A 27805-nucleotide genomic window follows, 5' to 3' on the forward strand; every position below is an offset into this window, starting at 1 on the left:
TGTTGTTATTACAAATATGACTACAAATAACATGTTTGTACATATAGCTTTGCACAAATAGATGACTACTTATAGAGGGTAAATTTCTAAAAGTGGAATTACCAATTCAGAGGTTGTATGCAGTTGTGATTTTGATAGATACTGACACATTGCATTCCAAAGTTATTATACTCTTAGTACTAGTCATTATTTTATATAACCTCTTCACATAAATGTATGTATATTATTAATATCTGTTTCTAAAATGTCTATGATTCTTCATTGATTTCCAGTATTTACGAGGTCTTTATACACCAGTGGTTAGTGTTTAACTATCTAATGCAGGGGTGACTCTCTCCTTGTTCACAAGCTTCTCACTGTGTTCTTCTTACATGTGCTAAAATGAGTAGGGTCATCTAGATGTTTGTTCCACTTAAAACCTGTTATCTGACTACTAAACTGTGGTCACTCAGAGGTCAAAAAGCTATGAAGAAAGCAAAAGAGCTGAGTACACTTGTGTACTGAGTGTATTTGGGACAATTTTTATGTTGTTGCTTAGTTTGCTTTAGCAGCGATATTTAAAATGACTTGGTTGCAGGTTGGAAAGAAATTTAAAATTCTTGAGCAAATAATGAGTTCTTAAATTATTTCTGGATTTTATTTATCAATGTAACTCTCCTTACACTATATTTATATGGATAATTGAGTCAATATAATTCTCAAATGTAGATTCTTTTATGTGTAAGCAAATTGAATTTGAAAAATAATCTGTAAACTAATAAGGCAGCTATCAGTATTGCATTAACTAGCTTGATAAGAATCCAAATGTAATCAGGCATGCAATGCCGGTGAAAAGCTAAAACAGCCTCGTGACTCATTGGAGTACTCTTAGATGGTTTTGCTGTTAAGACTTTGCAGGCCGCCCGAAGAGGTAAGGAGGTCGCCTTCATAGTTCTGAAAGGCCAAGTTGCTGATCTTTAACGTTTAACTAGTTACGATGGAATATATATAACATTAAAATGCTGGCATGTCAAAAGTGGAATTGCTTCACTGAGCCCACAAATGAGTTTTCAATGAAGTGACCCTGGCAGGTAATCAGATATTTTGTGCCAGAATTTCTCATCAAATTCATCTTTCTCATCCTGTCTTAGACTACTTCTAGTACTTAACAAGTTTGTTCATAATTAAACAGTTTCATAGTTAGAAGGAGAAGTTGATGAAACACCATCAAATTTAACTGTTGAAGTTATAATTTTCTCATCAATAAACTGCAGTAAATGCATATGCAGAAATAAAAGAAACACAGGTATCATTAGGGAGGGAGTCTAATTTCTTCTAATTTAATAATATTATAAAATTAGTCAAATAACTAAGATATTTTAGTGACATTTAAAGATATCTTAATGGCAGAAGCATTTTATGCCAAAAATGGAAACTATGTATCTTTTGAGATTTACTTATTTATAGCAAAAAAAAAAAAAAATTAAGAGGCACTAAGTAAACACAAAGTATTATCCGTTTGTTAAAATGTGTTAAGAATAAGACTATTAGCTCTAGATGACCTGGAGTAACAAATAAATACTCCCAACACCCATCCAACATAGTACCTAGAATAGTCAATAACAGATTAATGCTTGTGAAAAAAAAAATTATGTTATATACAACATATAACTCTATGGACTTTTTCTACTCATACTTTCACAAACATTCAAAAGAAAACAGGGGGAAAGCTTGGTCCCGTCTGTATGAGGGTATGTTAGTCATGACCAAATAACAGATCAATAGCAGAATTCAAATAACACGAAAACTCCAGACTTCATGCTTCCAATGCACTGTTTTGTGTGTTAGCCATACATTCCTGTGACAAAGAGTTAGCAAACATTGGATCCTGGGCAATGAAAGTTTCCCTAGGTTGACTCTATGGAATTTGTTGTGTTTGCCTTTGATCACTCCATAAATCCAAGTCTCTGAAAATGTCAAGGTAATGTTTTCTTTCAATAGTGCAAGACTTACCTATCAAAGCATTTACATTTTTTTTTCTTTGCTCACTTAAAGTGAGTTGTTCAAGATTGTAGATATTTCCATAGTTGTACAAACAGACAACATGGCCAAGACTCTGTTGTCTCAAGACCAGGCAGCCATGTTCTTCGTCTCACAAAGAAAACCATATAAGGTTCTCTGTGTGGCTCATATGCTATAGTTGATTATTTTTAGAGAAACATGTCAAATGTTAATAAGTGATTAAGTGCTTTCATGGGTGTTGACAGATAAAGCCTGAGCTGAAATAAGATATGCGATGTAATTTATGATGTGAAACAGTTTCTTTCCGAAGTTTTCAAAGAAGAGGTTGGTTATGTTTGGGAGAAAGCTCAGTGTGGGCATGGGTATACCTTGGCCAACAACTTGTCTAATTTTGTTCCCAATGATTTTGTATTAGAGTTATTTCTCTTTATCTATAGACCCTCTAATGAAAATATAAAAGAATAAGAAAATGGACGAGATGTGGTGGTAAAAGGCAGGAAGCGGGTAGAGGAGTGGGGACAGGAAGAGAGAGAGAACAGAAGAAGAGGATATAAAGATCATTTTTCATGAATTTATTATCAAAGCTGACTGAAGAATTTTCCTAGCAATTCTCCTCTTTGAGGCTCCAAACCGTACTCATGCTTTTGGATGGGTTTCCCGTCTGTACTTCTCTTGCAGTTTCATGAAAGGAGGAAAACTGTTCTTGGGTTGTTTACATTGTACACATCACTTGGTGTTTACAAACTATTTTAAGAGTTTTAAAATTCCATAGTAAACAGACATCTTCTGATACTAAGCTGATCAATGTTCATTTACATATTCCACAGACAGAAATAGGTCTAAGTACCGCATGAGAAATTACTTAATGAAGATTTTTCAATTCATTCAGTTGGAGAATCTTATTCCACGGCCATAGGTTTCTCATTCTCTAGTTTCTTCAGGTGTCCCCTGATCTTGAAAGATCTACCTCAGATAAATGAATCTAATGGCTTTGTTGGATCTTTTCAAGATATACAATGTGTCAATGAAAGTTGTTGGGTTTTTGTTTGTTTGTTTGTTTTGGGTACTGAAAACTGAACCCTCTGAGCCACATCCCCCACCCCCTTTTTACATTTGATTTTGACATCAGGTCTTACTAGGTTGCTAAGGGCCTTGCTAAATTGCTGAGGCTAGCTTTGAACTCCTGATCCTCCTGCCTCAGCCTGCTGAGCCTCTGGGATTACAGTTGTGAGCTACCACACCTGGCTCAATGACAGTTTTTAAGCTTAAACTGTGGGTATATTTTTAAGTTCAGATAATAGGGGAGTAGCAATCCAGTTTCTTACTGGTCTATTACAGACTTAGAAATAAATTTTACTGTGATACTTGTAGAGAAATATATTTGAGGTAAACTTCAATTTCTCTTAAGAAATATATTCAAAATATCTTTTCTGTCTCTGCTTCTCTGCAAGGTTTTGTTAGAAGAACTTTAATCCATCAACATAAAACCATTGTTCTATTTCAGTAAGTCATAGGAATCTTTCCAGAGCAATGGAGCACCCTATGTTTTATGGGTGTTATGAAAGAAACTCCCCAGGAACTCTGCCTGGCACAACTCCAGGGGGTACTGAATACATCATGACCTATTTAAATGGAGCCCTGGGGAATAGGTTGACATTATTTCTGACCCACATATTTCTAACCCACATATCACAATCTTTGAGTGATTAAGTGCATTTTGATGTTCACAGAGTAGAACTTGTAATTTATATTTTTCCCCCGAGGGCATGAATACAATGAATGTCAAAAAAATTTTCTATACACTTGACCGTAGCTTACTTTGAATTCTCTCTATGTATGAATTAAAAAAAAAAAAGAGTTCTGACATGGAAATCCTTGAATGGGGATGCCCTATCTTATTCAAACACTGAAAAACTTATCTGCTATAGGAAACCTAGATAAAAAGAGAATACACCCTTTCCCGGGCTGTGATGTGCAAGCACTCCATTATTTTCCTCTTCCGACTCTTTGTAAAAACACTTCTGTAACGGGTCTATTGAAACAAATGCTGCTAACAATTCATCACAAGATGGAACAGACCAGTGTCCTCCTTGATGAGCCGCTCACCCACCCTCTAAATTGTCATCTCTTACAGTGTCCATGTTTATAGCAGCCATCTTCATCACACTTACAGTTCCCCAGGGACAGAAGTTCCTCACCAAGTCACATTAGATGGTGAGAAACAGTAGGATCTGTTTAGTATCAGTCATTTCCTTGACAAGTTCGAGTAGGAAAGAGAGTGGGGGATGAATTTTTGTCTTTCACCTTTTCCTGCCTGCTGGGAAGGACAGAAGTCCAACAAGAGTACAGCCTGCCCTCAAGCCCTGATCCGAGATTCCTGTCTCTGCATGTCAGGAAGACCTGATCATCCACCTGGACTAGAAAATACAAAAAGCTAATACACAGTCACCGCATTTCTCCAAAGAATATATTTAGAAAATGAGATTAAAAGGCTTCTGACAAATGTTTACCATTGGTTATGCCTTGTGCTCAAATGCATTCATTCATTCATTCATTCATTCACTCATTCATTCATTTTTACTCAAAAAGCACTCAGTGTGCCTCTGTGTGCCAGGTACTGTGCTAGGCATTATAAATCTGTAGAATATTCTGAAACAGTTAAAGCTCAGTATATACTCTCAAATTTAAAGATTAGAAAAAGCAAGTGGTATGTTTGGTTAATGAGGCAAGTGAACATTTACTAGCGCAAGACGATTAGAGTTTCCTGTGGGAGCTTAATTCCTTTTGGCATGAACAGGGTATGTATTAACAGATTTAAAAAAAAAAAATTGTTAGGAATGTAATTTTTAATTAAAGGAGAAATGAAAATGTAAATCTTTCAGTTGGAGAGATTTCGTATTTTTACAATATCTTTAAAGGAATGATATTTCCTATTCATGTTCTTATCCTTTTAGAAAAAAATTTAAAACTATGTCACATAAGAATAATTTTATGATGTAATATAAAAGTAATTTATTTAAATTCTCCTTTTTTCTTTCTTGGTCATCCCAAAGTAAAGTTATGAAATGGTGGCTAGCCTCAAATAGGAACCTTAGAACCACTATGTTTATTTATTTGTTTGTTTTTATCATCCAAAAGAAATGTGCTAGGGAACAATATAAGCCTGAGGGGAAAAGGGAGCAGGACTAACATAAGCTACCACTTTGTCATGGGAACACGCACTGCCAGGAGGACCTAATGCTAACAAATCTATTGAGTTAGATCGGACAGCATGATGTGAAAATCAGTGTCAGTTGCAGGAGAATCTGCTAACTGGTTCACATTTGTTAAATATTAGGTGACAGATTTTTCAAACTTAATTTTAATCAGAACCTAAAAATTTAACTCATGGGAAAGGATACTGAACTCCAATTTCCTTTTAGTGGTAAGACTGACTTTTTTCTTTTTTGGTGCTGGGGATTGAACCCAGGGCCTAATGCATGCTAAACATGCACTCACCACAGAGCTGTCCCCTAGCTTGGGACTGACTTTTTTGTTTACATGTTTGATTTGTCTTTGGCATTCAGACCTTGCCCTTAAGTTATCTAGTTAATGGGATAAAGTCCAAAGAAAAAACTAAAAATAGGGACTAAGAAATGTGTTAACGCTGGGTTTGAAGTTGCTTCCTCTTGCAATAAAGCAAATCGATTTCCTCTGCAGAGGGGGAAGTTGTCTTATTCGATTTGAAATTATAGATGTTGACTACTGTTATTTTTTTTTCTAGTGAATGGTGAAAGAGTGAATGTCCAGGAATCATAAAAAATCTGTAAGAACATTCCCTCACCAAATATTAAAAGATGGCATCTTGGGTGAGAATGATTTTCTTACCAAACTTCACAGCTTTCCCATGACTAAGACTTTGTTTTTTATTAAATAAGAAGTTGATGTCTTTGCATTTAAATAAATTCCAAAGCCATGCACAGAGACTGCCTTGCTAGTGGCATTTCAGTGACAAAGATGAGCATCATCATAGTGGGCATGTTTTCTGTCATAGGGTATCAGGCTGTGCTGTGTCTCCACAGAGCCTTCTGATTAGAGAGAGGCAAAGGCTGAGCTTTTAGTAGGAAGAGCACTTAACATCTTGCCACTACAAAATGTCCTTCTCACTACAAAATAATGGAAGCAGCAGTGCAAACTCTTACCCTGTCTTCCTGGTTTCTCAGAACCAGTAGCATCCAGCTTTGAATCAAAAGCATGAAATACTGAAAATTCATGAAGGATAAGGGTGCCTTCTGGATAGACCTTTTCCTTTCAATATTTAAGAGTGGAAAATTGTAATCTCTCAGTTATGAGTAGGTTTCTTACTATCTCTGTGTTGAATTTGAAGAGCATTGTTACAATTTTCAGTTTATGTTTCCCTATCTTCTGTGATAGCTTGGGTCAGAGGTTGGGCTGCAGGCCTCCCAGTGGTATGAAGAGCTGTAATCCAATTTCTAGGCTGAGCCAAAAACAATAGCAACCTCAAAACAGAGCTGGGATTCAGTGCAGAACTCATTTTCATTGGCTGGCCTGCTTCCCCTACAAAGGCCTGGAACACTCATGCGTTTTGATTCTTCTGATGGCTGTACCTACATGATATCAACATTAACATATTTGGAAATAATTTGAGAAGGAATATAATTTTTTAAAGTAACCAAATGTTTGGATATTATATAAGTAAAGTAGCTAGATATTTCTCCAGAGAAATAATAGAACCAGTACAATAAATAGATAAATGCAAGAGTGGATAATGAGGATTTGATTCAAGAGATTATGGAGTTCAAGGAGTCCCACTATCTGCATCTACAACCTGGAAATCCAGGAAAAGCCAGTATAATTTAGTCCACCTCCAAACATCTGAGAACCAGGGGAGCTGATGCTGTAAATCCCAGTTCTGAGGAACAGAGAAGATGAGATGAGGTGGAAAGCCAAAGGTGTCAATTCCTCCTGCCCCCATCCTTGTTCTATTCTTCAACAGATTGGATGATGCCCACCCACACTGGGGAGGCCCATTACTGAGTCCCCAGATCAAATGCTAATCTCACAGACATACCCAAAAATATATAATCTGGGCCCCCAGAGGCTGGTCAAATAAACACATAAAGTTGACCATCATACTAGGTTATTAGGAAAAAAAATTACTCTGAGTTTAGACATTGTACCACTGTTTTTAACACATAGCTAAGGGTTTTAAAATATTTTATTTAACTCCAAGTATTATTTTTGTAAGATCAGTTCTTAAAAACACTATCTTGCAGGTGTCATAGTGGTTATAAGCATAGATTCTGGAGTCGAACCAGCTGGGTACATATGTGGATCTAATACTTATGTGAGTGACCCAAGATAGATATATTGTTATCCAGTGAGGAACAATCACCCCACAGTTTTGTGGCTTAAAACAGTAAAAACATTCACTATCTCCCACTGTGCCTGTAGGTCAGGAATTCAGGAGTGGCCTAGTTGGATGTCCTGACTTTGGGTCTTTCTGAGGGTGCACTCAAGTTACTGGCTGAGGCTAGAGTCATCTGAAGGCTTGACTGAGACTGGAGGATCCTCTCATTCACACAAAGGGCAAATTCTTGTTCATTTTCAGGAGGCCTTAGCTCTTTAAATGTTGGCCTCTCCCAAGTCGTGCTTGAGTATCCTCATGACATAGCAGCTGGCCTCGCCCACACTGAGTGATCCCAGAGAGAGCAAGGAGGATGCCATGATGCTTTTCACGAATTACTCGCAGACATTGCACATCATCACTTCTGCCACATCTTATTTGTTAAAAGCAAAGTCCAATCCATATTCAAGAAAGAGAAATTAGGCTTTGTCATTGGAAGGAAGAAATATATAACTATATAAAGTGGACATATTTAAAACCTACACAGCAAATGAATAAATTTCTAAGTGCCTCAGCTTTCCTTTCTATAAGATGGGGATTACAGTAGCACTGCTTCACAGGATTGCCTTAAGAATTTGATAATACAGTATATATAAAGTGCTTAGTATGGTGCCTAGACCAACATTGGTGGCATGTAAGTATAGTTTTTTTTTTTTGATTCATCTAAAGACAATAAGAATAACTGGACAGAATATTGTTTGAATAATTTATACCAAACCAGGTCTCCCAGTATCCCTGCAACCAGTTGGAATCTTTTTATTTTTATGTTCCAAGGGCAACTGGCTGTTCTTTTAAAGCAAGTTCCAGACTTATTCAGATTTGTAGGTCCCAGAGTTTACTCCATTTCCATAAATGGCTTTGCTATTTACATGATATAGCTCTGTGAGTGTACTGATGATTGGCATCTCTATGCTGAACCCATCAGCAAGTTCTGCTAGCTAGCTCTACCTTCAAAATATACATGGTTCATCACCTGTTCCCCCCAGGCCAGCACACTGTTGAACCTTAGTCATATGTTTTTATGCCTGATACACACACACACACAAAAAAACCAAACACAGAACACTGATGCTCAGAATAGAGAAGTTTAATTGAGAAGGTATTGCCCAAGATGGCAGGGGACAAGGCCTCAAATCCTTCTTCCAGCAAGCATTAGTATGGGTTATATAAGGGAAAAGTTTGCAGAACAGGGAATGCAGGGGTGAAATTGGTAGTTTCACAAGTTTCAATAAAATCAAGGTTCCCAGACTTCTTGATAATAGTGGACATCTGGTGGACCACCGAGCAAGCTATGGTTCTGCAAATCAAGCTTGTAAATCACCATGTGTTGCTGTTAGCTCATTTTCCTACAATAAAGATAACAAGGTTATCAATGATAATTGATACTTTTAGGAATGGGAACAGGAAGTATGCGTGAAAGTCTGGTCAGCTTAATTAGTGGAAAGAAAGAATGTGACCTTTTTCGTTGTTGTTGTTGTTGTTTTAACTTTAGGGAGGAAAAATGATCCAAGCCTTTTACAAGAGAAAGTTCTTTATTAATTCCGTTATAGAAACTCTGTTACAAATCCCTACTGTCCATTTTATTATTCCTCAATCTTGAAGGACTACAGATGATAACCCATCTGGTACTTACCGCTGAGAAGGAGTGGAGGATAGGGGATGGAGGAATTAAATTGTTGCACCTAAAATTCAAAATATTTACAAGTTCCAAGGGTAAATTCAAGACTGTGTAAAAACCAAAGACTGTGCTCTTTTTACAAATATTTTATTGCGACATTTTGAAGCACATTTAATCATAGCATAAATCATAAATAAGATCAGTAAAATGGACACTGAGAATTTAAGCATCCCAGAAAATACAGATTCATAGCCCTAGGGGGTCCAGGGAAACAATCCTGAGTACCTGCCTTTTAATTTCTGGTGCTTCTGGGGATATTTTTTGAAGCCAGGATGCCTGTTTATGAACTTCTCAACATGAGTTCCAACTTCACCAAAGGCATTAATGCAACACAGTAGGAAGTATTCTCCATAGCACACACCCCACCTTACTTGGTTAGGGTATATTCTAGAGCAATGTGGTCATCAAGCACTACTCTATCTAAGAATTCTATTCCTTTTTGCTGAAGGGAAATGATCTAAGCAGTTTCATTAGCTATAATCTTCAGGGTGATAGACAGCTTTCTAATTATGTATTCATGACCTTCTAACTCCCATCAGGGTAAGAAGGTTCTGCCAAATGTGTACCAAAATCCATCTTCCTATTATCCAGTAAATAGTAATAAAACTCTCTCTTAGATCTTGAGAATAATTTTATAGAGTTAGTCAAATACTTAATTTCTTGGAACCAATGGATAAAAAGACATGTGACCAGATATCCCAGTAGACAACCCTCCCTCCAATTCCAATCATGTATTTACTTCTTCAAAGAGTCCCCACAGACAAATAGGTATCCTGTCAGAGAGTGTAAAATCCACAATATTTTTTAAAAATTGAGCTCTGAGTCTCAGGGCAAGGCTTCCTAGATTAGATCAAGCCATGCATCTGTAACCACTGGGGTTTGAACTTCTGATTGGTGTTTTATTTATTGAAAACCAAGATAAGAGTCTGGAGTTTTTGAACAGACTCTTAAAGATATATTGTAGGAGGAGTATGGACTCAGAGCATCCTGAATATTGAGCCCTCCATAGGTCAAAGAGGAAGAGTGTGGTTATTTTGTTGGCAGACTTGATCAAGATGGTTACAGGAGACAGGAGCCTAGTAATCAGGGTTTTCTCTTACACAGAATTTAGCTAAACTGTTACTGGTTAAGAGGATGTCTAAGTGGTCTGTTAATTTTGGTATTACTGAAAGGCTCAGGATAGCTCATAACCTCAGGGTATATGACAAAAACTCAAGTTTTAGCATGGAGAGATTCAGAAAATACCAGGGGAGGTGGTACATGTGATCTTGGGTTGTCACCTAGGCTCTATATATCACTTTGGAGGGTCTTTTTTGATATCTCACAGTAAAGTTAGTAACCATGGAAAGTTTAGTAAAGCCAAGGGGTTGTTGTTATGGTCATAAACCAAGAGGGATTTGAGTAATATACCCAACAATCAGTTAAATATCCTGCCTTACAGGGTTTGAGAGATCCTGATCATAAAGAGTTATTTTTCTATATGAACAAGGGTGAGGAAAACAATAATATAAATAGAAATCATATTGGTTAGTTCCCAAGGAAATGATAAAAATGTAGCTAAGGAAAATAATGTCAGTAATAATACATGTGAAATCACATTTTGTCTTGGCCAGTTATTTTTAAAAGCAGTTATTTTAAAGAGAAGGTTTAAGTCTGTGATCAAGTTCTTTGTCCCCTGGTCTTTGGGTTCTTTGGAGTCAGACTAGGGTACGGCTAGCTTGAGTTGGGTGTGATATATCCCAGGTAGCCATCAGAACATCATAGGGTCTGTAGCACTTGACAGAAAGTTGGTCCTCAGATCATTCTTCTTTCCAGGATTTGAGAAAGACTCAGTCTCTAGCCTTGAACTGGTAGAGAGGTACAATTGTGGGGAACAACAACCTGTTGGAAACAAACTCATGAATAGAAGTCAAGACCTCATTTAAGGTTTCTAAATAACCAATGATTGTGATTCCCCTTCTAGAGTCAAGTCTCCCTCTGGTGGGGTACCTAGACTAGTCTCCCACATATTAATTCATATGGGATGAACCAAAGTCTGCTTCTAGATGCCACCTTTACTCAAAGCAAAGCAATAGGCAACACCTTAGTCAAGTTGGTCTCTTGGCACATTTTTACAGTGGCTCTTTTTAAAGTGAGATTCATCTTCTCCATCTTTCTGGTATATTGTGATGTCCATGAAGTGTGCATTTTCCAAGTCGAGGCCCAAGACTGAATACTTGAGTTATTTTAGCCACAAGGGAAGCCCCATTACCACTTTGTATAGACATAAATGGTACATATCTAGAAATTATTTCTTTTGATAAGGCTTTAGTTATTTCAGAAGCCTTGTATGTATGGGAGAAAATGAACTGATATTTAAAATTTCCAGAAGCCCTTGCATCACAGTACTCTGTTTGCTAGTGTTCACCAAGGCTTCACCCTTGGTGTTGAATTCCCTTTCACAAGTTTTAGGCTGAGTCTTTGAGGTACTTTTGGCATAGACTGAACATTGTTGAGCAATCTTGTTGGACAGGACTCTGTATGTTGGGGCCTATCTGGTATCTCTGGACCCACTGAAGGGTGTTGTTCCACTGGAATGGGTACTCCAGTGGAATTATCTTAAGAGGTCTTTTAGTATAGCCTCTGGCACAAGAGAAAGACATCTCAGACACCCACTCTTATGTCTTTTTAAGTCTCAAAGGGCATAATGGAGCTGGTATTGATTGAAATCAGTTTGTGACACAGGTAGAGTCAAAAGATCCTCAAAACTCAAGATTCGTGCAGCCTTTTTAGCAAGTTAGTCAGCTAGTGGGTTTTCTTCAGCCATTGGTGTCTCAGGCAACGAATTATGATGACTATTTTCTTTGGTTCATTAATATCTTATAATAGAGCCAAAATTTCTGAAATGTGTTTGATATCCTTATTACTTAAGGTGAGTAGGTCTTCTTCCTTCCAGATAACCCCTTGAATATGAACCACGGAGAATACACAACTGGAGTTAGTATAAATATTGACCACCTTATTTATATACAAGTGTAGAGCTCTTCTGAGGGCAATGAATTCAACCTTCCTGTGCTAAGGTGCCAGAGGGTAGGGCCTTTGCTTCAGTGGTCTCTTGAAAGGTGACAGTGACACAATTAATCTGGCACTATTCTTTTTTTTTTTTTTAAGTGCACAACTTAATTTAGTATTACACAGACTTGCTTCTAAAAATGGACAATATTGACAATGACATGCACAAAAGTATCTGCACGTGAACAAACTGGGTAAATACAGGAAGTAGTGACATTATGTGCCAGCAAAGGGGAAAAGCACACTTTAGTCAGAGCAGAGTGTGATCTCCTACATTTAAGGCAGAGGTTGTGGTGGTGGGGAGGGGGCCAGCAAAGCATTTAAATCATAGACAGTGCTTGGTTAAGCAAGAAAAAACACCCTACCACCGGTTCCCAAAGATCGAAATAGCATTTCAAAAAAGAGGAACACAAGGTACGCAGCCCCCTTCCTTTTGCTATAGCAGCTGGCCTGCATCCACAGCTGCTCTCCATCCCAGTACACTGAATCTGGCATGTAGGTGAGGGCCAGGCAGGGGAAGCCAGTAATGAAGAATCCCAGCATGCTGTGTCCAGGTAGCTGAGGCTTAACGAATGCCTGGCAAACATTACCCCTCATGTTGATATGTCTTTTGTTACAGAAATGACTGGAGTAGTCCCTCCCCCAACCATGGAAAACATGTTATAAAGCTTATTTTCTATCATTTTTTTTTAATTTTTTATTGTTGGTTGTTCAAAACATTACATAGTTCTTGATATATCATATTTCACACTTTGATTCAAGCGGGTTATGAACTCCCATTTTTACCCCATATACAGATTGCAGAATCACATCAGTTACACATCCATTGATTTACATATTGCCATACTAGTGTCTGTTGTGTTCTGCTGCCTTTCCTATCCTCTACTATCCCCCCTCCCCTCCCCTCCCCTCCCCTCTTCTCTCTCTGCCCCCTCTACTGTCATTCATTTGTCCCCCTTGTATTATTTTTCCCTTTCTCCTCCCTAATCTGGCACTATTTTTGATCCATGAAATGTACTGTCAGTGAAAAGCCTATGTCTGATGTTCCCAGTGGTTTGTTGGTCAGGTCTAGTCCAATGGAAAACATTTATTCAGTTACTGAACATAATCATCAAAGCCGATGGGCAATAAAGTGGCAGGATTTAGGGTGGAAATCACTTTTAATTTTTTATTAGGGTTCTGTCTAACAGGATGGCTTGGTATCCTCCCAATCAACCTCAAGTCAGTCAATGATCTCTTTTTATTCTAACAGTGGAAGGACACCATGTGGGCTGTGGGTGGGTAGATGGGTGGGGTTCATGGTGCTGCATGCCCCAGAGTGAACATTTCAGCTTCCTGGAGAACATCACAAGTTGCTGCTACTGCCAAGAGGCAAGGAGGCCATCCTTTTGCAGTTTGATCCAATTGCTCTGACAAGTCAGCTAAGAGTGGTGAAAAGGACCAAGATTGTGATTTATTCCCCCAAGTCTCGGTCCCTGCTTTCATTGTACAAAAAGGTTCAAAGTCTTTCTTAAATTGGAGAAACCCAGAGCTAAACCAACAAACAGTTTATACTTTATCTGGTAGAAAGCAGATTGTCATCCCTCAGTCCATTGTAAGGGTTCATGGTGTCCTCCCTTTAAAGCTCAGAAAGAAATTTGACAATGAACATTGAGTTAGGAATCCAGATAGGACAAAATCTGACCATCCCCAGAAAACCACAATTGTCAATAGGTAGTAGGGCTGGCTACCTGGGCAATGATCTCTTCAATTGTGGAGCTAATTTCTTTAGGAGCTCAAATTCTAAGTTTTAACAGTCTCCTTGGTCTTTTTCTTGGAAATTGTATATTCCCTCTCAGCCAGGAAATTTAAGATCTGAACAATATTTTCAATTAAAGCTGCCTTGTTCTTACTTACAACCAAATGTTAGCTACATATTATGGGAGGATCACTTCTTTTAACTGAAGGTTCCTTAGGTCTCTGGCTAGTACTTCCCTAAAGATTGTGGGAGAGTTCTTAAACCCTTGTGGAAGCACAACGTAACAAATTTTTTGTTTGGCTTGGGGTTTGGGATCTGCCATTCAAAGACCAATAGCTCTTTAAGAGTTTTCTTCTAGTGGGATGTAGAAAAAGTCATCCTTTCAGCCTAGTACAGTGAACCAAGAGAGTGCAAGGGTTGGGAAGAACTGAGTATAGATTCTGCACCATGTTATTTTAGGCCCTGCGGGCCTCTACAGGCATTCTTCAGAATTCGGCCATTTCACTGGAAGGCTAGGGATATTATATAGGGAATGGCATGGTCATATTAGACCTTAACTTAAAAAGGCCATCAGAAATAATCATATTACATTTTCCTCTTTTGTAAGGGATATTATTTGAAATTAGATATTTCATGGTCTTTCTTTAGGAGCACCCAGACATGTGTGTGATCCAGGAACATTCTGACTTCCTGTCCACCCATACTTCCTCTTTCATACCCAGTTCAAGATATCTTCTGGTACCTCCAAGGAGTCCTCAAGTTATTCTGTAGCAATAGTTGGTTATCCAGCCAGTTATCAATATCAGGCATGTTCAGGTGAAATAGCTATTTCTAGCCCATCTTTTGAGAAAAGTTACCTGTACATTCAGTTTTGCTAGGCATTCCGGCGTAGATAGAAAGCTGTGCTTTAAGTTCATGTTGCCAAAGTGGCATTCCAAAGGCTACGAAAAAGGCTTCCCCTGATAGCCAGTTACAATCATATGGTTTTTTAAATCAGGAGATAGGCATGTGTTAATTACAGAATAAGTTTCCTTCTTTTATCGTAAGATTAATTTGATCCTCCCTGTCATTTGTAGTTAAGGCTCCTCTAGTGATATAAGGAGAAATCATATTAAATCTAAGGGAGGGAGAGCGTGGGCTTCTTAATTTGTGTGTGTGTGTGTGTGTGTGTGTGTTGCTAGGGATGGAACTCAGGACCTCACAAATGCAAGTGCTCTACCACTGAGTTACATCTCCAGGGTTAGGTGTGGGTTAGGCCAAATTAAGTGCCCTGACAGGTATAGGAGAGAAAACCATTATAGACTTTTCCTCCCTTCTGAATAATTTCTCTGTTACTATATGCTCCCATTAGGGGATGGAGTGTCTGCAACCACCAGTTGAGGAGCTTGTGATAGCAGAGCCATTTGTGGACTTAAAACATTTAAAGATTTTTCTCTATCTTTCTCCCATTCTGTATCAGCGACGACAAGCTTAAGTTTTTTTGCGTGCTGAATGATGATTTTACATCTGCACCAAGCAGGTCCACTTTGATAAAGTAACAGGAAGCCTTCCCATTTGCCTTCTCTCTTACAAAATACTTCTAATTGTCAGACGGTATAATAGCTTAGGGTCCTATTTATGGGCCATTTTTCTCCTAAGCCTAAAGCCTATTAAGCAAGGGTTCCTCTATTAAATTTTCCCAGGGGATCCTTATACATGAAATCCAAGAAATTGAATAAAAATGGAAAGAAAGAATTTTGTAGCCACACGTCCCAAGGCAACTCACTCAACAGTTTCAAATTGAAACCAAGGGCTGGGAGGTGTAGCATGCATAAGGCCTCATATTCCATCCCCAGCACCACAAAAATTTTTTTTCTTAAAGAAAAGAAAAAGGGACAAAAGTTATGAAACTCATGAGTTTCTCTGCTTCAAGTGGTTGTGCACCAAAAGTGACTGGTCGTTACAGAAGACAGTCTGGAGAAATCCCCTGGACAAATAGTACCTTAGCACTTGAGGGGCTCTCCAGATGTCCATGGGGTCAGTTCACCATGGGTACAACACTCCTGGCTGGCTCAACAAAACTTGCCAGTTAACCCTCAAATCATATTCATGTGCACAATGTATAGCAAGCACCAAACATCAAACACCAGAGTTTGGAATAGAGAAAGTTTAATTGAGAAGGTATCAATCAAAAAGGTTGAGGGAAAGTCAGATCCACCTTCCCCCAGCAAGTATAATTGTGGGTTATACAAGGGAAAAGAGCACAAAAGGCAGAAACTGGTAGTTTCACAAGTTTCAATAAAACCAGGGTGTGTAGTTTTCTTGACTCTAGTGGACATCTGGTGAACCGATGAGCAATCTATAGTTTGGCAAATCAAGTTTATAAAATCACTCTGTGACCCTGTTAGCTCATTCTTCTGCAGTAAAGATACCAAGCTTGTTAATGATAATTGATAATTGATAAGAATGGGAACAGAGAGTATGTGTTCAAGGTCTGATCAGCTTAGGAAAGGAAGAATGTGCTCTGCCCAGTGTTTGATGTTTGGTGTTTGCTGTACATTGGGCACATGAATATGATTTGGGGATTCATTAACTAGGGAGGGAGAATGGACCAAGCCTCTTAAGAAAGAAAACCTTCTATTAATTTCACTTGGGGGGCTCAGTTATAAAGGCACCACATGGTCTGGCCTGCCACCAATGCTTCTTTTTTGACTCTACATTTTTTTCTATACTAAGCAGTCACAGTGACCATTTAAAAAGGGGAAATAATGTAATGCTATTTCCCTACTCCAAACATTATCATGAATTTCCTCGAAAAAGCATTCAGGGCTGGATGTAGTGGTATAGACCTCCAGCAACTCAGGAGGCTAAGGCAGGAGGATTGTAAAGATTGAGGCCAGCTTCAGCAATTTAGAGAGACCCTGTCTCAAAATGGAAAAGGACTGGGGTTGTAGCTTAGTGGTAAAGCACTCCTGTTCTCAATCCTCAGTTTAAAAAAAAAATACAACTCCTTCTCTCTTTCCAACTTCATTTCTTATATACTTGGCCTGGGTCACTCTGTTTCAGCCTTGAGAACCTTCTTGCTTCCACTTCAGTCCACCAGTCTTGTTTTACCCCCAGGGCCTTTGCACATGTTCTATCTGCTGTCTAGCATGCCCTTTGCATGTCTTACTCTCTTATTTTGGTCAAGTCCCTACTCAGATGGTATCTCCTCCAAGAGACCTTACTAGGAAGCCTATCAAGGAAGCACCTCAAATCCCACCACCACTCTCTTAATATGACAGCTTCTGTGTGACACTGTATCAAGTATTTGTTTTTTTGTCTGCCACCCTCCCCAGACTAAGCAGGGGGTTTGCCTTAATCACTGATATGTATCCTCTATTCCAAATGCTCTTTGGCTCATAGTGAATACTCAATAAATATTAGTTGAGTGAATTAAGCCGAGTTATGAGTCAACTGCTTAATCTAAAAGTCATAAGACGGAAAATAGTCTGGCTCACGGTTCTATTTTGTTAATACAACAGTGTGTAACAGTGTTTCAGATTAGTTTAAATTAGGAATTAGTTGACAGCTTTTATTAATTGTGAAATTTCATATAAAAATTACAACAACTTCTGGCTTCTTTTGAAAAATCAATAGATTTTTGTATTGGGGGGTCCTTAGAAAAGAGGGACCTATTAGAGCTTGTCTATTAGAGTTGCTCCTTTCTGACCTGGATTACCCCAGACTCCACCACTCCCTGTTGCCTTCCTGACACTGATGGCATGCTTACACCTGGCTCTCTTTATTGTCTTGTGTTAATCTGCCTGGCCCTGCAGGTTGTCAGGGCCTACAGTAAGCACATATGTGGTAAGTCCTCCAACATCTGTCCCATGTATTTGTGTAATCTTTCCTGTCTCATTTAGAAATGAAACCTGTCCTGTATTCCATCTCTAAGCCATATTCATAATTAGACATGCATATTAGCCTTTGGCCATTCTAGTTAAAGAACAATCAACCTCGCTTGACAAACTCAGTTGAGTTTTCGTAACTGTTGAAAAGACAGAAACAACCAATTGTGTTTCAAAACAGTTTTCACTTTTGGAAGGTTATTTTGGAAAACCTTATTTAAAAAAAAAAAAACAACCTCATAGATTTGAAATATTTTCCTTTATTTTCAAAACCTCGTGAATATTCCGTCCAGATGTTTACCTAAAGTGATTCAATTGTTAGCGGGGGACACACCCATATCCTAAGAAAGAAAATAACCACATTTAATAATAGAAGGTTACATAGTCTACAGTTAGAATAAAGAGAAACACACACAAGCAAAAACTGTGTCTTTTCATTCATTGTATTGCTGTGCCTACATATTTTAGAGGCAAGGATATTTACTGAACGGCTGCTGTGTGTCGGGCACTATTCTAGGCAATTATGGAACTGATATTCTGTCTTAGACTCCAGGGAATCAGACAGAAAAAAACTAAAGAAACATATAGGCAAATGTTAAATGTAGTAAGAGTTGGGAAGTGCTATAGATGAAAAAAAAAGTGGAGAAGGTAAGGGAGGGCCAGCTGGTTACTATAATAGTGTAGTGAGGGTCAGTCACATTGAAAAGAGCAGGTCCTAAAAGCAGGGCAAGGGTGGCATGTGATTTAGCCAAGTGGGTCTATGGGGAAAAAGCCTTCCAGGATAAGGAAAGATTTAGAGCAAACACCCTGAAGTAGGTAGGATTGTGCCCAATGTGTCAAGGAACAGTGTGAATACTCGGTGAGTAGTCACTGGTAATGAACAAGTGCATGAATGAACACACTATTCTCCAGAGTACGTTTCCATGGGGGTAGTCTAGCCTCCTCAGCTTTAGAAAATTTATCATTATTCTTAATTAACCTGTATTTTAATTGGCCATAACCTGAGCTTTGAGACTCTATGACAATATGCTGTTTCAATTTTCTAAGGGAAACTTAAGTAAGGGCCCCCAGTTGGCCTTGCAGAGGGGATTCAGACCAAGCTATTGTGTATGCATGATGAATTCTCATAAGCTGGCTGCATTTTATTATTCCCCACACATTCTCCCCTTCCATATATCAAACACGAGTGCTTTTCAAAGGCATAGTCCGTGAGAAAAAGAATGAGCGCTGAGATGTCTTATCTTCAAACCTCTTGCATGTTAATTACTCTGCACTAAGTAATGTAGTTCAGAGGGCGTCTTGTGAAAGCCTCCCTAACAGAGCTCCATGTTTCCCCAATGCAGCTGCTGGCAGAGGACTGGCCATTTGGAGCTGAGATGTGTAAGCTGGTGCCTTTCATACAGAAAGCCTCCGTGGGAATCACTGTGCTGAGTCTCTGTGCTCTAAGTATTGACAGGTAGGAATTTATTTTTAAGTCAAGTTTATCCTAAACACCATAATACTGTTGGCTAAGTTACTTAGACAATAAACTATGTAATTCAATAAAACTAACCAGCTTGAAAAACAATTCCATTTTCATCTTCAGATATCGAGCTGTTGCTTCTTGGAGCCGAATTAAAGGAATAGGAGTTCCAAAATGGACAGCAGTAGAAATTGTTTTAATTTGGGTGATCTCTGTGGTTCTGGCTATCCCCGAAGCCATAGGTTTTGATCTGATTACAATGGACTACAAAGGGAGTCGTCTGCGAATCTGCTTGCTTCATCCCATTCAGAAAACAACCTTCATGCAGGTAAATTTTACTCCACCCCCACTTTCTGCTCCGGCCTTATAAAATGTATGGATATTTTTTCCTAGTTCCCCTTCCTTGAGCAGCTATTGATTTATGACTGTCCTTGGCATCAATTAAGAGTATAGATCCCAGTACTGTGGGTTAACATTGACTAATGACCCAAGTGCAAGAATTGAGATCAGAGCTTTTCCCAGAACACCCTAAATCTCAGAGATACAAATAAACCAAGTTCACATGAGAAATGATATGAGTTTATGGTGTTTCTACTTAAAACCATATAAGGACTGACCACTTTACATATCTGCATAAGCATTGGAGGAATGGATGATTCTGCAAATGTTCAAAAGAAGATGCCTAATATGGGTGTGTTAGAAACAGCAAACCTGCTCTCTGTCTCTGATGCTAAAGGGAAGCTACCTTTGCAAAGAATTTTTCATGTTGGCCATTTTTGAAGAATGCTTTGTAGTTGTAGTTTTCAGTCCTGGGGATTGAACCCAGGGCCTAAGCTTTCTTCGATGGAGCTAAAGATTCAGAGCCCTTTTGCCATTTCTACTTTTTATTTTAAGACAAGGTCTCAGTAAGTTGCCCAGGCTTGGCCTGGAGATTGTGATCCTTCTGTCTCAGTCTCCTGAGTACTGGGATTATAGGGATGTACCACCACACCCAGTTTAATTTTGGGTTGATTGGGAAATAGGAAAAGATTGATGACACCAGTCTCTAAAAGACCGATCCTAAATATAAAGACCCTGTTCAACAGAATGGATTAAGAGAATATGCAAAGGGGCTGATCTAACTATAGCCAAAAATTATTTTCTATTTTATATACAATAATACTATATAAAATTTATCTGTGTATATCATAGTAAATAAAATAATTTTAAAAGGACATTAATGTGAAATTGAGAATAAGATTATTGCTTATTTATTAGTAAAAAGAGGGAAAAGTGCTGTATCAGTTATATAAGATATTCTCCAACACAAACATATGTGGAATAATAGTACTTTTTTAAAAAAAAGATAACAGAGCAGAAAAAGAACAAGAGAAAAAAACATTTCATGAGCACTTTGAGTTTTTGAGAGCTTTGATTTATACATTTTATTACCCAAATGGTTAACATAGACCTTTTCATGTCTTTTTCTCCCATTAAACACAATAAAAAGTTAAAACTTCCCCTAAATGCTAGGATATCATTACACATTCAGATATAATATTTCACACAAATAATACTCTTAACTATAATCTATATAAAGATGAAACACTGAATCACCATTTATTTCAAATTTGGTCCAGCTATTTAAATTTTATGCATAATCACACTGTACTATTTCCAAAGAACTGAAATATTGTTCAGAAAAGCTTCACTTAATATATTACTTAAATATTTGTGGACTTAAAGATTCTATATAGCATTTATAAAATGGATCTACTTTAGGAGATAATCGCCCCTTGATGAATTTCTTTTTAGGTTTAACTTTTGGTATATAATTTTTTTAAAAAAAAAAAAGAGGAATATTAACCATAGAAAATTCCCACTTCCCCATAGTTTTACAAGACAGCTAAAGATTGGTGGCTATTCAGTTTCTACTTCTGCTTGCCATTGGCCATCACTGCACTTTTTTACACCTTGATGACCTGTGAAATGTTGAGAAAGAAGAGTGGCATGCAAATCGCATTGAATGACCACCTAAAGCAGGTAAGAAGGTGCCAAGGTTGGATGGCTTGTGGCTGTCATTACCACTAGAGAGATGAAAACTGATTTTGATGAGAATAAACTAAAATTACATGCCAGAGCGCATTACCATTTTCTTCCTCCAGGTTATTTTTTATTATAAGGAATATTTTTATTTTATCTATTTAGAAGTAGTCTATATGATCTAAAAGAAGAGAAACCATTACTTTTGACAGATGAATCTTTCATCATCATTTTAGTTCTAATTGATATTAACTATTCAAAAGAAGAATCAGTGTTCTAAATTTTTACAAATATCGCTGAATTTAGTTAAGGGATATCAAATATGCTGTTTGGGAAGAGTGTATGCTATATATATAAAAGGTTCATGTTTAAGGATCTGACTGGTTTTATTTCAGAGACGAGAAGTGGCCAAAACAGTGTTTTGCCTGGTCCTTGTTTTTGCCCTCTGTTGGCTTCCCCTTCACCTCAGCAGGATCTTGAAGCTCACTATTTACGATCAGAATGATCCCAACAGATGCGAACTTTTGAGGTACGAAAGGTGGAATGGAAATCATTTTGTAAATAAATGCCACGCAGGAGTGTTTTCATCGATCCCTTTCACAGGCACACAAAATACCACTTTTTTAGTCCGTAGGGAGCAATTAAGACTCGGGCCTGGGACAACCCTGGGAACACACAGACACAGTGTGATGAGTGAGTGGCAAGACTGACAATGTCAGAGCTGATTTTCCCTGACACTGGAAATGCTTTCTTTTCGGCCATCCTCAGCACTTCCCAATGAAGTTGTATTTTAAAAAAGGAAAGTTGGGCTTGGGAGGGGACCATGGGAAAGGGCAGTGGAGATGAGACACCGAAGGAGTGACAGAGGCAAGGGACAGCGATCGTTACTAGCAAATTAGTGACAAATTCAGAACCACTGGATCTAGGCAATATTTTTCTCCCTCACAAAAACACAAAAGTCTGCAGTGAACACATACTCAGAGCAGCATCTTTCATAGACATGTTATGGGTTTTTGTCTGTTTGCAGCTTTTTATTGGTATTGGATTATATTGGCATCAACATGGCCTCCTTGAATTCCTGCATTAATCCAATTGCTCTGTATTTGGTGAGCAAAAGATTCAAAAACTGCTTTAAGGTAAGAGACTATTTCAAAAGAAAAAGCTCTTTGTAGCATGACATCAAGTATAACCCTTTGAAATCATCAATATTTATATCTGTAGATATCTGGCAAATTGTTCTTTAGTTTTCCCTTGCATTATATCAAGGGTGATTTTTAAAATATGAATTTGGCTTATAAGTCACTCGAGTCAATTTTTTGCCTCTAAATCCTAGCCAGCCACACTCCCTGTTGCCAAAGCCAGTTATTCTCATGGAATTGCTCAGAAAATTAATAAAAGTTACACTCATTGATGTGTGTCACATGATAAATAAAAGCTGAACGTAAGTAAATCTACCATTCTTCTATTCTTGGTAGATTTTGAACTATTTAGACATAATTCATATTATGATATGTTAGTCACTTTTTTACATGGGCTATGAGAATAGCAAGTCAAACAAAGAAATCTGAATCAAGTTCCAACTCTTCTTTTCCCCAGTTTTATACAACAGAGATGTGCTGCTCCTTTTCGTGTCTCATTGTTCCTCCTGTAGCTGCTGGCACTGTAACATCCATCCACCCATCCATTCACTCCTTAAACAACAATAAAAAATGCCCTCCTCTTGGATGGGCATGATCCATTGTCCCTGGTATTTCATTTTGGGAAGCCAAAAATTTGGCTTCCTTGTAAAAAATAAAGCAATTTATAAAACTCTTTGGCCACTCAGATTTTAGATCTGAAAAAGAACTTTTCTCAACTCCCTCATTATACAAAACAGAAAAGAGTGAACCTCCCAATCTCCCAATTCCTTTCTTTCTTTCTCCTCAGCGTAACCACTGAGCCACATCCTCATCCCTTTTTATTTATTTTTCATTTTTTATTTTGAGACAAGGTCTTGCTAAATTGCTTAGGCCTCACTAAATTGCTAAAGCTGGCTTTGAACTTGCAATCTCTCCTCCTTAGCCTCCCGAGCCACTGGGATTACTGGCGTGCACCACCATGCCCAGTCAACACAATTTCTTATAGTTTCTCAGAAAACAAACAGAATGAACAAAGTTTTGGATTTTTAAAAAGTCCAAGGAAAACAAAACTAAATTAATACAACTGAGACGCCTGCAACTTCATAGCTTTATTGTGTAACAACATTGAAAAGGTGTTTGAGGGGGCTAGCATTGTGGCTCAGTGGTAAAGCACTCACCTAGCTCACATGAGGCCCTGGGTTCAATCCTCAGCACCACATAAAAATAAATAAATAAATAAAGGTATTGTGTCCAACTACAACTAAAAAATGCAACTGAAAAAAATAACAAAGTAATATTAAATTCATTGATTTAGGAAGATGTTTATGATACTGTCAAGTAAGAAAAAGCAGGTCATGGAGTACACATATAGTACAATCTCATTAAAACAAAATACACACTCATAAACACCTGCCGGCATCCAGTCGTGTATGTGATAATATTTCTGTTTGTAAGGGGAAAAAGTTTTAAATTCTACATTTATCAAATACTGTGTTTATCAAGTCATCAAGAGTATATATCAAGAATTAAGAGTAGTTTTCTTTAGATGAGGAATTTTGATTATATAGTTTTTTTCCTTTATATTTTTTAGTGAAAAATTTTATAAGAATCCACTAATATAATTATATCTCATTAAGGGGGAATTAAAAGAGCATTGAAATAAAGGGCCCCAGAACTCCCAGTTCTGCAGAGAAAGTCCAACCCTAGAGAGCAGGAAGAGTGGGGACAGAGAGTCATGTGCACATATGACAAGCTGCTTTGTTTTGTAGTCATGTTTGTGCTGCTGGTGCCAGTCATTTGAAGAAAAACAGTCCTTGGAGGAAAAGCAGTCGTGCTTAAAGTTCAAAGCCAATGATCATGGATATGACAACTTCCGTTCCAGTAATAAATACAGCTCGTCTTGAAAGAACGAATATTCACTTAATCTCATTTTCTTGATTTTTGGACAGACGTCATTAAAACAAAATGAAACATTTGCCAAAACAAAACAAAAATCTGTACATTGGTACAAAACCATGTAAAAATGTAAGCAGGGTTATTTTAACACTCATCCTTACACCTGACATTTTATGAGCTGTTTACAATATGAGAAGAAAATCAGTGAGAATTAAGGAAAGCCTCATTGTGAAAGCACTTAATTTTTTACAGCTAGCACTTCAGGGTAGTTCTTATTAATTTTTTTAGTATACTCATACACACCTTAGATTTGAAAATGAGCTCACTCATAATTCCTGGTAAAGAGGTTTATTTTTAAATCAGATTGGTCTGAATAAAGGAAAAATGTGCCACTTATTATGTAAGACATATTTTTAAGTAAAGTTTCAGTTGCTCAATTTGAAATTTTAAAAAATCCTTTAATAAGCAACTTTCCAATGAATGGCATCACATCTTTGGTCAAACTGTAAGTGAATGCAAAATGAAAAGAGTTTAGCTAGTTTATTTTTTGCACGATAGAAACATTTAGGAGATCAGGAGAGAGTATCAGAGAGAGAAAGAGAGAGATCAAGGGTAAGTTTTTAAAAATCATTACATTCTTTGCATTGAAATGAAATCAAATGTCAGGAAAGAAAGAGAAGGCTTGAACTGTTATCACAGAAGACTTTAAAATCTCCCAGTCACATGATCTACAAAGAAAATACCACCTACAGTTTTTTCAGGATTACTGCATATTCTTCCTTCGGTATGGTAGTTTATTTGTTTACTTTTGTCATCTGTAAATACTTAACTACACACACTACATGTAGATGATTACACAAGGGGCAGGCCCCTGTGTTCATAGCTTTACAATGGAGATTCCAGTGACCCAAAAAAGGACAAAATGTGAATTGCCTGGTGCAGTGTCCACACAGCAAAAGAGCAAGGCGCACCCTCCCTCCTTGCTTTGGTCAAAATGATCTCTAGCTCTAAGTATACTTAGAATATTACTTTCTAAAATCATACAAATTAACCAATTTAACAGCTACCTGTGAGGCTTATTACTAACTTTTCAATTTTTTTTTTTTTTAAATAACCAACAGAAAGGTGTTCTTGACGTGGTGCTTTTCTATCACCAGAAGGCAAAATTTCTTTTTAAGAGTGTAAAAAAACCTTCACTTTGTGTATTCTGATCCAATTTTTTAATCTCTGCAGCAAAGTGCCTTAGATTAATTTGGGATGAGTTGTGTTTGAAAGTATGTACAAGAGAAAATGGCAGAGAGAGGAAATGAGATGGGGTGGGAGGAAACCCATGGGGACCGATTCCCATTCAGAGCCTGGAGTTCGTCATGGCCCCGTCACATCAATGCAAAAGGTCCTGATTCTGTTCCAGCAGAACACAGTTCAGTGTTCTCAGAGCGACTTCAGGAACAAATTGGGCCCAAGAGCTTTCTGTCTTAAAATATAACAGAATTTCCAATTTATTTCTTTTAGGAAGTCAGGCCACATGTTGGAAATAAGCTAGGAATGTTGTTTTCTGCCAGAATCCAATGTGACAATACAATAAGCCGAAACTCAATGTGGCAAAAAAAAAGAGGGGGCAATAATTAAATAATTAGTTCAATGCCACATGGATTATCTTTGCAAATTTGTTTATTAATTTCTTCTCAATCACTTTTTCAAATGCCTGTCATCATAAAAGACATTTTAGATTTTCAACTTTAAATCAACTTTGGGCCATTTAATTGTCTTCACAGTTTATGAATAGATCTTTTTTTCCTGTTTCAATTTTAGATCATTTTATTACCATTTACTGAGATTTTATATCCTAATACCCTTCTCGTTTACACTCCAATGCTGTTCCTTCTCTATGTCAGAATCCCGATTTGTATCATCTTGCCTAGTCTTAAAGCTGAAACTAAGAAGACTTATGCACTATTTGTAATAAAATGATATTCAGTAGCTTTTCAAAAAAATTGTTCAAAATTTTGACATACTGATAAAGGGTGGTTACAAACAATCATGATTTCTTTGCATGATGAAAACTAAGATAGAAAAGTGCTACTCTGACTTTAAAGCAAATTTTCTAGTATAAAGAACTATTTAATATAACAACAAAAAATGGTGTTAACATGGATCTTATAGCTAACAGATTTGCAAGTGATTTTAACCTGTTTTCTTCCTTATTACTCACTGCTAACATGGGTATAATTTCAGACACCTTTTAATATTAACAGCTTACACATGGCCAAAGGAATACAGTTTATAGCAGAACATGGGTATGCTGTAGCTAACTTTATAAAATTGTAATATAACCATGTAAAATAATTATATATTTTGTTTCCCCCCCCCCGTGGTCACTTAAAGTGGCAACTATTGTAGTTGCTGTTTCCTTATTATGTAAACCAAACCAATAAAATTTGTTTAAAAAATAGCTTATTTTTCACTGTGCAGGCACTAACTCATTAGATATTGAATAAATATTTAAAGGAAATAGAGATGTAACAGTGGACATTATTTATGTTAAACATACAATTATCAAAGAAATATGAAAATTATTAAAATGCTACATTTCTAGTCTTTAGACTATGTTGTTGGTATGTTTCATTGTGTGAAGAACCAAATGTACAGACAGACATTGAAGTTCCCAAGGTCAATTATCTTGATGGTAGTTGCCATGGCCTCTTAATGTCTGTCTTTCTCTGGTTGCTACTTTGGGAGCATTTCACTCTTTAACCATTATTGTACCATAAACAAAGGGGAAAGACTGAAACTATATTTGAGGATTATCCATTTCATTTCCAAAGCTTATTTTAGTGTTTACTATATGCAAAGCAGAATGAAATTATTACAGGTTAAGCATCTCTCATTAGAAAATTTGAAATCCAAAATGCTCCAAAATCCAAAACTTTTGGGGCACTGACATCATTCCACAAATGGAAAACTCCATACTTGATCTCATGTAACAGGTTGCAGTCAAAACTCAGACCACCAAATATACCACTATATATGCTACTAAAAAATGATCTTCAAGTTATGTGTATGAGGTGTAAATGAAACATAAACAGGTCTCCTGCTTGAACTTGGGCCCTAAACCCAAGATATTTTATTATGTACATGCAAGTATTCCAAAATCCAAGAGAGAGGCTCAAAGAAAAGCTAGAATAGAAAAAAAGAAAGAAGAGATAGTGAATAAAATATTATAGATCACAAATGCAAAAGGAATGGACAGAGAAGAGTTCAGAAGAAACTAGAAGGAACAAAGAAGACCAGTGTCATTAAAGCCAAAGGGGAAGGAGAAGCAAATCAAAGGTGTAGGCTGAGAATCTGAGTACAATGGTAACAGAAACCTGACGTTGGAAGGTGGTGACTAGACGAACAATGGGGACCTTACCTGGAGCAGATTGTGAGGTACACATGTGGTACGAATGCGTGTGTCACCTTAGTGCTAGAGAAGAATTAACTTCTATAAAGACAGTGGATTAAACATATTTTTTTATTCACCTGCTATAACTCCACTAAAATGAGGGGAAAAAGTAAAAGGT

The 27805-nt window shown here is 37.4% G+C and overlaps 1 protein-coding gene across 2 annotated transcripts in view; it reads left to right on the forward strand.

The window, feature by feature from the left end:
* Ednrb (endothelin receptor type B) overlaps positions 1 to 26844 on the forward strand; it is a 32178-nt gene extending 5334 nt beyond the window's left edge. For both annotated transcript variants that reach the window (XM_048801411.1, XM_015499328.2), the window contains exons 3-8: positions 19088 to 19200; positions 19330 to 19534; positions 21079 to 21228; positions 21624 to 21757; positions 22256 to 22364; positions 24116 to 26844. In XM_048801411.1, coding sequence (XP_048657368.1) covers positions 19088 to 19200; positions 19330 to 19534; positions 21079 to 21228; positions 21624 to 21757; positions 22256 to 22364; positions 24116 to 24250 — 846 coding nt within the window. In that variant the 3' untranslated portion in view covers positions 24251 to 26844. The remainder of the gene's footprint in view (positions 1 to 19087; positions 19201 to 19329; positions 19535 to 21078; positions 21229 to 21623; positions 21758 to 22255; positions 22365 to 24115) is intronic.
* The last annotated feature ends 961 nt before the right edge of the window (positions 26845 to 27805 follow it).

Source organism: Marmota marmota, unplaced genomic scaffold (genome assembly GCF_001458135.2).
Source record: "Marmota marmota marmota unplaced genomic scaffold, marMar, whole genome shotgun sequence".
Classification (NCBI taxonomy): domain Eukaryota; kingdom Metazoa; phylum Chordata; class Mammalia; order Rodentia; family Sciuridae; genus Marmota; species Marmota marmota.